The sequence below is a fragment of the Dendropsophus ebraccatus genome, chromosome 6 (genome assembly GCF_027789765.1).
Source record: "Dendropsophus ebraccatus isolate aDenEbr1 chromosome 6, aDenEbr1.pat, whole genome shotgun sequence".
NCBI lineage: Eukaryota > Metazoa > Chordata > Amphibia > Anura > Hylidae > Dendropsophus > Dendropsophus ebraccatus.
The window spans coordinates 151,538,438-151,551,599 of record NC_091459.1 but is presented as its reverse complement, the minus strand read 5'-3'; the positions used below and the strand labels follow the sequence as shown (position 1 = coordinate 151,551,599).

The 13,162-nt window shown below is 48.3% G+C and overlaps 1 protein-coding gene across 9 annotated transcripts in view; it reads right to left on the bottom strand.

Moving 5' to 3' along the window:
* Positions 1-12,258, bottom strand: part of KHK (ketohexokinase) — a 41,985-nt gene extending 29,727 nt beyond the window's left edge. For 3 of the 9 annotated variants that reach the window (XM_069973286.1, XM_069973291.1, XM_069973288.1), the window contains exons 1-2: positions 12,233-12,253; positions 9,202-9,986 (exon numbers count right to left, since the gene is read on the bottom strand). In XM_069973286.1, coding sequence (XP_069829387.1) covers positions 9,202-9,293 — 92 coding nt within the window. In that variant the 5' untranslated portion in view covers positions 9,294-9,986; positions 12,233-12,253. Of the gene's footprint in view, positions 1-9,201; positions 9,987-12,232 lie in introns of all 9 variants that reach the window. The other 6 variants (XM_069973284.1, XM_069973287.1, XM_069973285.1 and 3 more) reach the window with 5 other exon arrangements.
* Between the last annotated feature and the right edge of the window lie 904 nt (positions 12,259-13,162).

Here is a 13,162-nt window from a genome sequence, read left to right as displayed (position 1 = left end):
ATGTGGTGCAGGAATGGGTAGTTGGTACAAACATGGATCAGGTCAGGTTCACACTCAAGAAGGGAATACGCAGGAATACAGAAACCAACTGGGAGTGCAGGGCTATACGGCAGAAACACCACAGCAGGAACACGGGAACCAGGACAAAAGTGTGACGAGTGGGGGATAAAAGGGGCCTCCCGACGAGGAGCCATAAGGGGGGTCTCTGCGGCCACGACAGTTAGTGGGGGTTCTTAGTGGGGTAGTAGTTCGTGCCCAATTGTAATAGTGGTGGTAGGTGGTTGCATGCTAGTCAAGATGGCCCCCGTCAGAGGGTGGGGGAGGGGGGAACAGGTATGGCCTTTGTGTAGAGACAAAGGGGTCATTAGTATGCGGAGGGAATACCTGGGGGAGGTAGTGAGCTGAGCTAGGTGTTAAAGGGGGTGGGGTTTAGAGTATAAAAGGACAGGTAGTTTGACCAGGGACACAGCACTTTTCAAGATCCCACCCTCCCACCCTGTGTTGTTGGATTCATTGTATTTGATGTTATTTATTGTATTTATGGTATTTGTTTGCTGGACTGAATTTACTAGTTGTAAGGCGGAAATCACGATCCTTTCAGCCCAGGTTTGCACTTTAGGTTAGGGGCCTCATTGACAGGGACAGTTCTACTATATGGTAGCGCTGCTGCCAATGGGGGAGGGCCGGTCTGGTATGGGCTACCCTCAGTTGATAGGGACTTTAGTTTGTTGGCTGAAGGGTCGTGATTTGCGTCGGGCCTCCCCGTTGGTGTTTGTTACAATGTTTAATAAAGCGCAGCATATGCTGCAATTTCGGCCAAAAATATGTTTTATTGTGTTTTGTTGGGGTATGCGGGAGTGGGGTTAGCAGGTTCCCCCCTTAGAGTGCAGGAACACTAGCAGGGTAATACATGTAAGGAAGGTAAGGTTACTGCAATAACAGTGGCCCGATCCATTTTGCACCAAGGGAGTAAGAGAGAACAAAGTGATTCCAATCCACAAGGAGGTACCCCTTGCCTCTGACAACCTTGCAGTCCAAGATGTTTCTGACCTCAAACTCCTCCTCAGAATCAACAGATACTGGAACAACATGAGGACCCGGTAAAGATTCCTGGTTTGAGAAGTGAAAAGAGTTGGGAATCGGCAAGGTGGGCGGTAGCTTCAACTTGTAGGTGACCAGATTGATCCTCTGCAGTATCTCAAAAGGACCAAGGAACATGTGCAGAAAACCTCCTTATATACCTAAGCCACAGGTGGGGAGAAGCCTCAAGCCTATAAATCTTAAAAGGGTGTGCACGTTACTACCCCCCAGTGGCCGGATCCATACTGCACCATGGGAGGAAGAGAACACATGCTGCTCCATGCCCTAGGCTTTAACCCCTTAATGACACAGGGCATATAATTACGCCCTGTGGCCGCCTTGGGGGGGTTAAGAGGGGGGCGGCGCGGCGACCCTGCTCTGAACCGCCGCGGTTCAAGGTGCCGCATGCAGCCCGGGACCGTGGCTATTAGCGGGCACAGTCAGATCGCCGTGCCCGCTAATAAAGTAATCAGATGCAGCTGTCAAAGTTGACAGCTGCATCTGATTTCTTATGCAGCCCAATCCCTGGTGGTCTAGTGGCGGAGATGTCCCCCTGTGTCTGCTGCCGGCCGTAGTCTGCGCCGTTATGGCGCTGATCCTGGCTCGGCACTCGGTTGCTTCCGGCTGCAGCAGCCAAAAGCAATCGAATGCCTATCTCATCGATCTATGCTGTATTACTATATACAGCATAGATCAATGAGAGATCAGAGTGCTTATACTAGAAGTCCCCCAGGGGGAATAACCCTGACCCCAGGGGGAAGAATCCTAACCCCAGGGGGAATAACCCTAACCCATGGGGGCAATAACCCTAACCCCAGGGGGCAATAACCCTAACCCCGGGGGGCAATAACCCTAACCCCGGGGGGCAATAACCCTAACCTCGGGGGGGGGAATGACCCTAACCCCGGGGGGGGGGGGGGGGGGGAATAACCCTAACCCAAGGGAGAATAACCCTAACCCCAGGGAGAATAACCCTAACCCCAGGGGGGAGAATAACCCTAACCCCAGGGGGTGGAATAACCCTAACCCCAGGGGGGAGAATAACCCTAACTCCAGGGAGAAAACCCTAAGCCCGGGGGGGGGGGGGGAGAAATAACCCTAACGCCAGGGGGAAATAACCCTAACCGCAGGGGGGGAATAACTCTAACCCCAGGGGGGCGAATAGCCCTAACCCCAGGGGGGGGAAATAACCCTAACCCCAAGTGGGAATAACCCTAACCCCATGGGGGAATAACCCTAACCCCAGGGGGGGAATAACCCTAACCCCAGGGGGGGAATAACCCTAACCCCAAGTGGGAATAACCCTAACCCCAGGGGGGAATAACCCTAACCCCAGGGGGGAATAACCCTAACCCCAGGGGGGAATAACCCTAACCCCAGGGGGTGAATAACCCTAACCCCAGGGGGGAATATCTCTAACCCCAGGGGGGAATAACCCTAACCCCAGGGGGAATAACCCTAACCCCAGGGGGTGAATAACCCTAACCCCAGGGGGGAATAACTCTGACCCCAAGGGGGGAATATCCCTAACCCCAGTGGGGAATAACCCTAACCCCAGGGGGAATAACCCTAACCCCGGGGGGAATAACCCTAACCCCAGGGAGGCTTCTAGTATAAGTGTAAAAGAAAAAACAAAGGGTTAATATTAGTAAAAAAAAAACTCCCCTAATAAAAGTCTGAATCACCCCCCTTTTCCCAGGTTCTAAATAAAAATAAATAAATAAACATGTTTGCTATCGCCGCGTGCGTAATCGCCCGAACTATTAATTAATCACATTCCTGATCTCGTACGGTAAACGGCGTCAGCGCAAAAAAATCCCAAAGTGGTAATATTTTGGTCGCATCAAATCCAGAAAAATTGTAATAAAAAGTGATCAAAAAGTCGTATATGCGCAATCAAGGTACCGATAGAAAGAACACATCATGGCGCAAAACATGACACCTGACACAGCCCCATAGACCAAAGGATAAAAGCGCTATAAGCCTGGGAATGGAGCGATTGTAAGGGACGTATATTTGGTAACAATGGTTTGAATTTTTTACAGGTTATCAGATACAATATAAGTTATACATGTTATATATCATAGTAATCGTAACAACTTGAGGAACATAGATAACAAGTCAGTTTTACCCCAGGGCGAATGGCGTAAAAACACAGTCCCCCCAAATAAAAGAAATGCGTCTTTTTTTTTTTCAATTTCACCACACTTTGAATTTTTCTGGTTTCACAGTGACTTTATGATAAAGTTCAGCCGTCATTGCAAAGTACAATTAGTGACGCAAAAAATAAGGATAAGGGATCATGTGGGTTTCTAGGTGGAAAAATGCAAGTGCTATGTATGTATGTATGTATGTATGTATGTATGTATGTATGGCCGTATATACACAAGGAGGAAAAAAACGAAGTGGCTTGGTCCTTAAGGGGTTAAGTGTGATGGTAAGTGAACAATATATTACAATACCATTTGCTTTCCCTACCGCCTGGTTGCACTGGTGACTCATTGTGAGGTGTCAGAAATCACTGCCCCTAAACCCTTCTCTTCGGAAGTTTTCACTAACACAGAACTGCTGATATGATACTGGACAGAGGATTCCTCCTCCCCAAGTGCTTTATTTTACATTTAGAAACAGTGAGCTGCAGTTTCTATTGTTTGGAGCAAATAACTGGTAACACTAAATAATTCTCCACATTACTGACACCTCCAGGTATAGCAACCCTATTGTGTCACCAGCAACAGACAAATCTTACCCACCAACCCTTCTCCTATGTCACTATCCTTACCTACCAACCCTTCTCCTATGTCACTATCCTTACCTACCAACCTTCTCCTATGTCACTATCCTTACCTACCAACCCTTCTCCTATGTCACCTTACCTACCAACCCTTCTCCTATGTCACTATCCTTACCTACCAACCCTTCTCCTATGTCACTATCCTTACCTACCAACCTTCTCCTATGTCACTATCCTTACCTACCAACCCTTCTCCTATGTCACTATCCTTACCTACCAACCCTTCTCCTATGTCACTATCCTTACCTACCAACCCTTCTCCTATGTCACTATCCTTACCTACCAACCCTTCTCCTATGTCACTATCCTTACCCACCAACCCTTCTCCTATGTCACTATCCTTACCTACCAACCCTTCTCCTATGTCACTATCCTTACCTACCAACCCTTCTCCTATGTCACTATCCTTACCTACCAACCCTTCTCCTATGTCACTATACTTACCTACCAACCCTTCTCCTATGTCACTATCCTTACCCACCAACCCTTCTCCTATGTCACTATCCTTACCTACCAACCCTTCTCCTATGTCACTATCCTTACCTACCAACCCTTCTCCTATGTCACTATCCTTACCTACCAACCCTTCTCCTATGTCACTATCCTTACCCACCAACCCTTCTCCTATGTCACTATCCTTACCTACCAACCCTTCTCCTATCTCATTATCCTTACCCACCAACCCTTCTCTTATGTCACTATCCTTACCTAACAACCCTTTTCCTATGTCACTATCCTTACCTACCAACCCTTCTCCTATATGACTATCCTTACCTACCACACCTTCTCCTATGTCACTATCCTTACCTACCAACCCTTCTCCTATCTCATTATCCTTACCCACCAACCCTTCTCTTATGTCACTAACCTTACCTACCAACCCTTCTCCTATGTCACTATCCTTACCTACCAACCCTTCTCCTATGTCACTATCCTTACCTACCACACCTTCTCCTATGTCACTATCCTTACCTACCAACCCTTCTCCTATGTCACTATCCTTACCTACCACACCTTCTCCTATGTAACTATCCTTACCTACCAACCCTTCTCCTCTTATGTCACTATCCTTACCTACCAACCCTTCTCCTATGTCACTATCCTTACCCACCAACCCTTCTCCTATGTCACTATCCTTACCTACCAAGCCTTCTCCTGTCACTATCCTTACCCACCAACCCTTCTCCTATGTCACTATCCTTACCTACCAACCCTTCTCTTATGTCACTATCCTTACCCACCAACCCTTCTCCTATGTCACTATCCTTACCTACAAACCCTTCTCCTATATCACTATCCTTACCTACCAACCCTTCTCCTATGTCACTATCCTTACCCACCAACCCTTCTCCTATGTCACTATCCTTACCTACCAACCCTTCTCGTATGTCACTATCCTTACCCACCAACCCTTCTCCTGTCACTATCCTTACCTACCAACCCTTCTCCTATGTCACTATCCTTACCTACCAACCCTTCTCCTATGTCACTAACCTTACCCACCAACCCTTCTCCTATGTCACTATCCTTACCCACCAACCCTTCTCCTGTCACTATCCTTACCTACCAACCCTTCTCCTATGTCACTATCCTTACCTACCAACCCTTCTCCTATGTCACTATCCTTACCCACCAACCCTTCTCCTATGTCACTATCCTTACCTACCAAGCCTTCTCCTGTCACTATCCTTACCCACCAAACCTTCCCCTATGTCACTATCCTTACCTACCAACCCTTCTCCTATGTCACTATCCTTACCTACCAACCCTTCTCCTATGTCACTATCCTTACCTACCAACCCTTCTCCTCTTATGTCACTATCCTTACCTACCAACCCTTCTCCTCCTATGTCACTATCCTTACCTACCAACCCTTCTCCTATGTCACTATCCTTACCCACCAACCCTTCTCCTATGTCACTATCCTTACCCACCAACCCTTCTCCTATGTCACTATCCTTACCTACCAACCCTTCTCCTATGTCACTATCCTTACCTACCAACCCTTCTCTTATGTCACTATCCTTACCTACCAACCCTTTTCCTCTATTACTATCCTTACCTACCAACCCTTCTCCTATGTCACTAACCTTACCTACCAACCCTTCTCCTATGTCACTATCCTTACCTACCAACCCTTCTCCTATGTCACTATCCTTACCCACCAACCCTTCTCCTATGTCACTATCCTTACCTACCAACCCTTCTCCTATGTCACCTTACCTACCAACCCTTCTCCTATGTCACTATCCTTACCTACCAACCCTTCTCCTATGTCACTATCCTTACCTACCAACCTTCTCCTATGTCACTATCCTTACCTACCAACCCTTCTCCTATGTCACTATCCTTACCTACCAACCCTTCTCCTATGTCACTATCCTTACCTACCAACCCTTCTCCTATGTCACTATCCTTACCTACCAACCCTTCTCCTATGTCACTATCCTTACCCACCAACCCTTCTCCTATGTCACTATACTTACCTACCAACCCTTCTCCTATGTCACTATCCTTACCTACCAACCCTTCTCCTATGTCACTATCCTTACCTACCAACCCTTCTCCTATGTCACTATACTTACCTACCAACCCTTCTCCTATGTCACTATCCTTACCCACCAACCCTTCTCTTATGTCACTATCCTTACCTACCAACCCTTCTCCTATGTCACTATCCTTACCTACCAACCCTTCTCCTATGTCACTATCCTTACCTACCAACCCTTCTCCTATGTCACTATCCTTACCCACCAACCCTTCTCCTATGTCACTATCCTTACCTACCAACCCTTCTCCTATCTCATTATCCTTACCCACCAACCCTTCTCTTATGTCACTATCCTTACCTAACAACCCTTTTCCTATGTCACTATCCTTACCTACCAACCCTTCTCCTATATGACTATCCTTACCTACCACACCTTCTCCTATGTCACTATCCTTACCTACCAACCCTTCTCCTATCTCATTATCCTTACCCACCAACCCTTCTCTTATGTCACTAACCTTACCTACCAACCCTTCTCCTATGTCACTATCCTTACCTACCAACCCTTCTCCTATGTCACTATCCTTACCTACCACACCTTCTCCTATGTCACTATCCTTACCTACCAACCCTTCTCCTATGTCACTATCCTTACCTACCACACCTTCTCCTATGTAACTATCCTTACCTACCAACCCTTCTCCTCTTATGTCACTATCCTTACCTACCAACCCTTCTCCTATGTCACTATCCTTACCCACCAACCCTTCTCCTATGTCACTATCCTTACCTACCAAGCCTTCTCCTGTCACTATCCTTACCCACCAACCCTTCTCCTATGTCACTATCCTTACCTACCAACCCTTCTCTTATGTCACTATCCTTACCCACCACCCCTTCTCCTATGTCACTATCCTTACCTACAAACCCTTCTCCTATATCACTATCCTTACCTACCAACCCTTCTCCTATGTCACTATCCTTACCCACCAACCCTTCTCCTATGTCACTATCCTTACCTACCAACCCTTCTCGTATGTCACTATCCTTACCCACCAACCCTTCTCCTGTCACTATCCTTACCTACCAACCCTTCTCCTATGTCACTATCCTTACCTACCAACCCTTCTCCTATGTCACTAACCTAACCCACCAACCCTTCTCCTATGTCACTATCCTTACCCACCAACCCTTCTCCTGTCACTATCCTTACCTACCAACCCTTCTCCTATGTCACTATCCTTACCTACCAACCCTTCTCCTATGTCACTATCCTTACCCACCAACCCTTCTCCTATGTCACTATCCTTACCTACCAAGCCTTCTCCTGTCACTATCCTTACCCACCAAACCTTCCCCTATGTCACTATCCTTACCTACCAACCCTTCTCCTATGTCACTATCCTTACCTACCAACCCTTCTCCTATGTCACTATCCTTACCTACCAACCCTTCTCCTCTTATGTCACTATCCTTACCTACCAACCCTTCTCCTCCTATGTCACTATCCTTACCTACCAACCCTTCTCCTATGTCACTATCCTTACCCACCAACCCTTCTCCTATGTCACTATCCTTACCCACCAACCCTTCTCCTATGTCACTATCCTTACCTACCAACCCTTCTCCTATGTCACTATCCTTACCTACCAACCCTTCTCTTATGTCACTATCCTTACCTACCAACCCTTTTCCTCTATTACTATCCTTACCTACCAACCCTTCTCCTATGTCACTAACCTTACCTACCAACCCTTCTCCTATGTCACTATCCTTACCTACCAACCCTTCTCCTATGTCACTATCCTTACCTACCACACCTTCTCCTGTGTCACTATCCTTATCTACCAACCCTTCTCCTATGTCACTATCCTTACCCACCAACCCTTCTCCTATGTCACTATCCTTACCCACCAACCCTTCTCCTATGTCACTATCCTTACCTACCAACCCTTCTCCTATGTCACTATCCTTACCCACCAACCCTTCTCCTATGTCACTATCCTTATCTACCAACCCTTCTCCTATGTCACTATCCTTACCTACCGACCCTTCTCCTTTGTCACTATCCTTACCTACCAACCCTTCTCCTATGTCACTATCCTTACCTACCAACCCTTCTCCTATGTCACTATCCTTACCTACCAACCCTTCTCCTATGTCACTATCCTTACCTTCCAATCTTTCTCCTATGTTACTATCCTTACCTACCAACCCTTCTCCTATGTCACTATCCTTACCTACCAACCCTTCTCCTATGTCACTATCCTTACCTACCAACCCTTCTCCTATGTCACCTTACCCACCAACCCTTCTCCTATATCACTATCCTTACCTACCAACCCTTCTCCTATGTCACTATCCTTACCTACCAACCCTTCTCCTATGTCACTATCCTTACCTACCAACCCTTCTCCTATGTCACTATCCTTACCTACCAACCCTTCTCCTATGTCACTAACCTTACCCACCAACCCTTCTCCTATGTCGCTATCCTTACCTACCAAGCCTTCTCCTATGTCACTATCCTTACCCACCAACCCTTCTCCTATGTCACTATCCTTACCCACCAACCCTTCTCCTATGTCACTATCCTTACCTACCAACCCTTCTCCTATGTCACTATCCTTACCCACCAACCCTTCTCCTATGTCACTAACCTTACCTACCAACCGTTCTCCTATGTCACTATACTTACCCACCAACCCTTCTCCTATGTCACTAACCAACCACAAATCCACTGAACTATACTATACTAATCCCACAACTCTCATCTCCTTTATGGGATCAGACATCTTATCCGTGGGACGGTCTCGGTAATGTAGCCGTCTCTTACCTGGTGTCTGTGTCTTCTTCTGGATATCGCTCCACCACATTGATGATATCCAGACACACCAATCCTATACACATGATCTTCTTCTCTTCCATTCTAAGTATGAGACTCCTGAATTTATGGGATTCGTACGGGACAGTCAGGGGTACGGGACAGTCAGGGGAAAGGGACAATCAGGGGAAAGGGACAGTCAGGGGAAAGGGACAGTCAGGGGAAAGGGACAGTCAGGGGAAAGGGACAGTCAGGGGAAAGGGACAATCAGGGGAAAGGGACAGTCAGGGGAAAGGGACAGCCAGAGGGTACGGGACAGTCAGGGGTACGGGACAGTCAGGGGAAAGGGACAGTCAGAGGGTACGGGAAGGCCAGAGGGTACGGGACAGTCAGGGGAAAGGGACAGTCAGGGGAAAGGGACAGTCAGGGGAAAGGGACAGTCAGGGGAAAGGGACAGTCAGGGGTACGGGACAGTCAGAGGGTACGGGACAGCCAGAGGGTACGGGACAGCCAGAGGGTACGGGACAGCCAGAGGGTACGGGACAGTCAGGGGTATGGGACAGTCAGGGGAAAGGGACAGTCAGGGGAAAGGGACAGTCAGGGGAAAGGGACAGTCAGGGGAAAGGGACAGTCAGGGGAAAGGGACAGTAAGAGGGTACAGGACAGTCAGAGGTACGAGACAGTCAGGGGTACGGGACAGTCAGAAGGTACAGGATAGCCAGAGGTACGAGACAGTCAGGGGTACGGGACAGTTAGAGGTACGGGACAGTCTCGAATAAAAGACTCCTGAATAGTTTCTGCAAGAAAAAAAACAACCTGTGACCTTTGCTCTGCGCTGTGTCAGCAGAATGTTTTGCAGTCTCTCTCCTGTCCTACTACACTATCTGTGCCTCCAGCAGCAGTCTCTCTCCTGTCCTACTACACTCTCTGTGCCTCCAGCAGTCTCTCTCCTGTCCTACTACACTCTCTGTGCCTCCAGCAGCAGTCTCTCTCCTGTCCTACTACACTTTCTGTGCCTCCAGCAGCAGTCTCTCTCCTGTCCTACTACACTTTCTGTGCCTCCAGCAGCAGTCTCTCTCTCCTGTCCTACTACACTCTCTGTGCCTCCAGCAGCAGTCTCTCTCCTGTCCTACTACACTCTCTGTGCCTCCAGCAGTCTCTCTCCTGTCCTACTACACTCTCTGTGCCTCCAGCAGCAGTCTCTCTCCTGTCCTACTACACTTTCTGTGCCTCCAGCAGCAGTCTCTCTCCTGTCCTACTACACTCTCTGTGCCTCCAGCAGCAGTCTCTCTCCTGTCCTACTACACTCTCTGTGCCTCCAGCAGCAGTCTCTCTCCTGTCCTACTACACTCTCTGTGCCTCCAGCAGCAGTCTCTCTCCTGTCCTACTACACTCTCTGTGCCTCCAGCAGCAGTCTCTCTCCTGTCCTACTACACTTTCTGTGCCTCCAGCAGCAGTCTCTCTCCTGTCCTACTACACTTTCTGTGCCTCCAGCAGCAGTCTCTCTCCTGTCCTACTACACTCTCTGTGCCTCCGGCAGAGGTCTCTCCCTTTCTCTGTGTTCTCCAGCTCTCTAAATCTTGTGACCGTTCTCTTTTTAGATCATATGCTGTCTATACATCTCTTTGAATTTTCCAGTGTTTCTTTCTTCCTAATTTCTGCAGTCTCTCTCTCTCTCTGTCTCTCTCTCCTGCAGTCTCTGTCTCTTTCTCCTGCAGTCTCTCTCTCTCTGTGTCTCTCTCTCCTGCAGTCTCTGTCTCTCCTGCAGTCTCGCTCTCCTGCAGTCTCTGTCTCTCCTGCAGTCTCGCTCTCCTGCAGTCTCTCTCTCTCATGAAGTCTGTCTCTCTTCTGCAGTCTGTCTCTCTCCTGCAGTCTCTCTCTCTCTCAGGCAGTCTGTCTCTCTCAGGCAGTCTGTCTCTCCTGCAGCCTGTCTCTCTCTCCTGCAGTCTCTCTCTCTCCTGCAGTCTCTCTCTCTCCTGCAGTCTCTCTCTCTCTCTATCCTGCAGTCTCTCTCTCTCTCCTGCAGTCTCTCTCTCTCTCCTGCAGTCTCCCTCTCTCTATCCTGCAGTCTGTCTCTGTCCAGCAGTCTCTCTCTCATGCAGTGTCTCTCCTGCAGTCTCCCTCTCTCTATCCTGCAGTCTGTCTATTTCTCTCCTGCAGTCTCTCTCTCTCTCTCTCTCATGCAGTCTCTCTCTCTCATGCAGTGTCTCTCCTGCAGTCTCCCTCTCTCTATCCTGCAGTCTGTCTATTTCTCTCCTGCAGTCTCTGTGTCTCTGCTGCAGTCTGTCTGTCTGTCTCTCTCGCTCTCTCTCTCCTGTATCTGTCTCCCGCAGTCTCTCTCTCTCTCTCTCCTGGGTCTGTCTCCCGCAGTCTCTCTCTCTCCTGTGTCTCTCTCCCGCAGTCTCTCTCTCTCTCTCCTGTGTCTGTCTCCCGCAGTCTCTCTCTCTCCTGTGTCTCTCTCCCGCAGTCTCTCTCTCTCTCTCCTGTGTCTGTCTCCCGCAGTCTCTCTCTCTCCTGTGTCTGTCTCCCGCAGTCTCTCTCTCTCCTGTGTCTGTCTCCCGCAGTCTCTCTCTCTCTCTCCTGTGTCTGTCTCCCGCAGTCTCTCTCTCTCTCTCTCTCCTGTGTCTGTCTCCTGCAGTCTCTCTATCTCTCTCTCTCCTGTGTCTGTCTCCCGCAGTCTCTCTCTCTCTCTCTCTCTCTCTCTCTCCTGTGTCTGTCTCCTGCAGTCTCTCTCTCTCTCTCTCTCTCTCTCCTGTGTCTGTCTCCTGCAGTCTCTCTCTCTCTCTCTCTCTCTCTCTCCTGTGTCTGTCTCCTGCAGTCTCTCTCTCTCTCTCTCCTGTGTCTGTCTCCCGCAGTCTCTCTCTCTCTCTCTCTCTCCTGTGTCTGTCTCCTGCAGTCTCTCTCTCTCCTGTGTCTGTCTCCTGCAGTCTCTCTCTCTCTCTCCTGTGTCTGTCTCCTGCAGTCTCTCTCTCTCTCTCCTGTGTCTGTCTCCTGCAGTCTCTCTCTCTCTCTCTCTCTCTCTCTCTCTCTCTCTGTTACTTACATGTTACATGTGAGCTGTGGACTCTCCACTTCCTGGTTATGTCACATGATCATCACTGAGGCGACGGCCCCGCCCCTCGGGGGGGGGAGAGAGAGAGAGAGAGAGAGTCTATATCACTATTATACCACTGACTGTTAATAGAGAGAGAGACCCACACACAGAGACAGAGAGGGAGGGGGAGTCTATCACTATTATACCACTAGGTGTCAGTATCTATCACTATTATACCACTAGGTGTCAGTGTCTATCACTATTATACCACTAGGTGTCAGTGTCTATCACTATTATACCACTAGGTGTCAGTGTCTATCACTATTATACCACTAGGTGTCAGTATCTATCACTATTATACCACTAGGTGTCGGTGTCTATCACTATTATACCACTAGGTGTCGGTGTCTATCACTATTATACCACTAGGTGTCGGTGTCTATCACTATTATACCACTAGGTGTCGGTGTCTATCACTATTATACCACTAGGTGTCGGTGTCCATCACTATTATACCACTAGGTGTCGGTGTCTATCACTATTATACCACTAGGTGTCGGTGTCCATCACTATTATACCACTAGGTGTCAGTATCTATCACTATTATACCACTAGGTGTCAGTATCTATCACTATTATACCACTAGGTGTCGGTATCTATCACTATTATACCACTAGGTGTCGGTGTCTATCACTATTATACCACTAGGTGTCGGTGTCTATCACTATTATACCACTAGGTGTCGGTGTCTATCACTATTATACCACTAGGTGTCGGTGTCTATCACTATTATACCACTAGGTGTCAGTGTCCATCACTTTTATACCACTAGGTGTCGGTGTCTATCACTATTATACCACTAGGTGTCAGTATCTATCACTATTATACCACTAGGTGTCAGTATCTATCACTATTATACCACTAGGTGTCAGTGTCTAT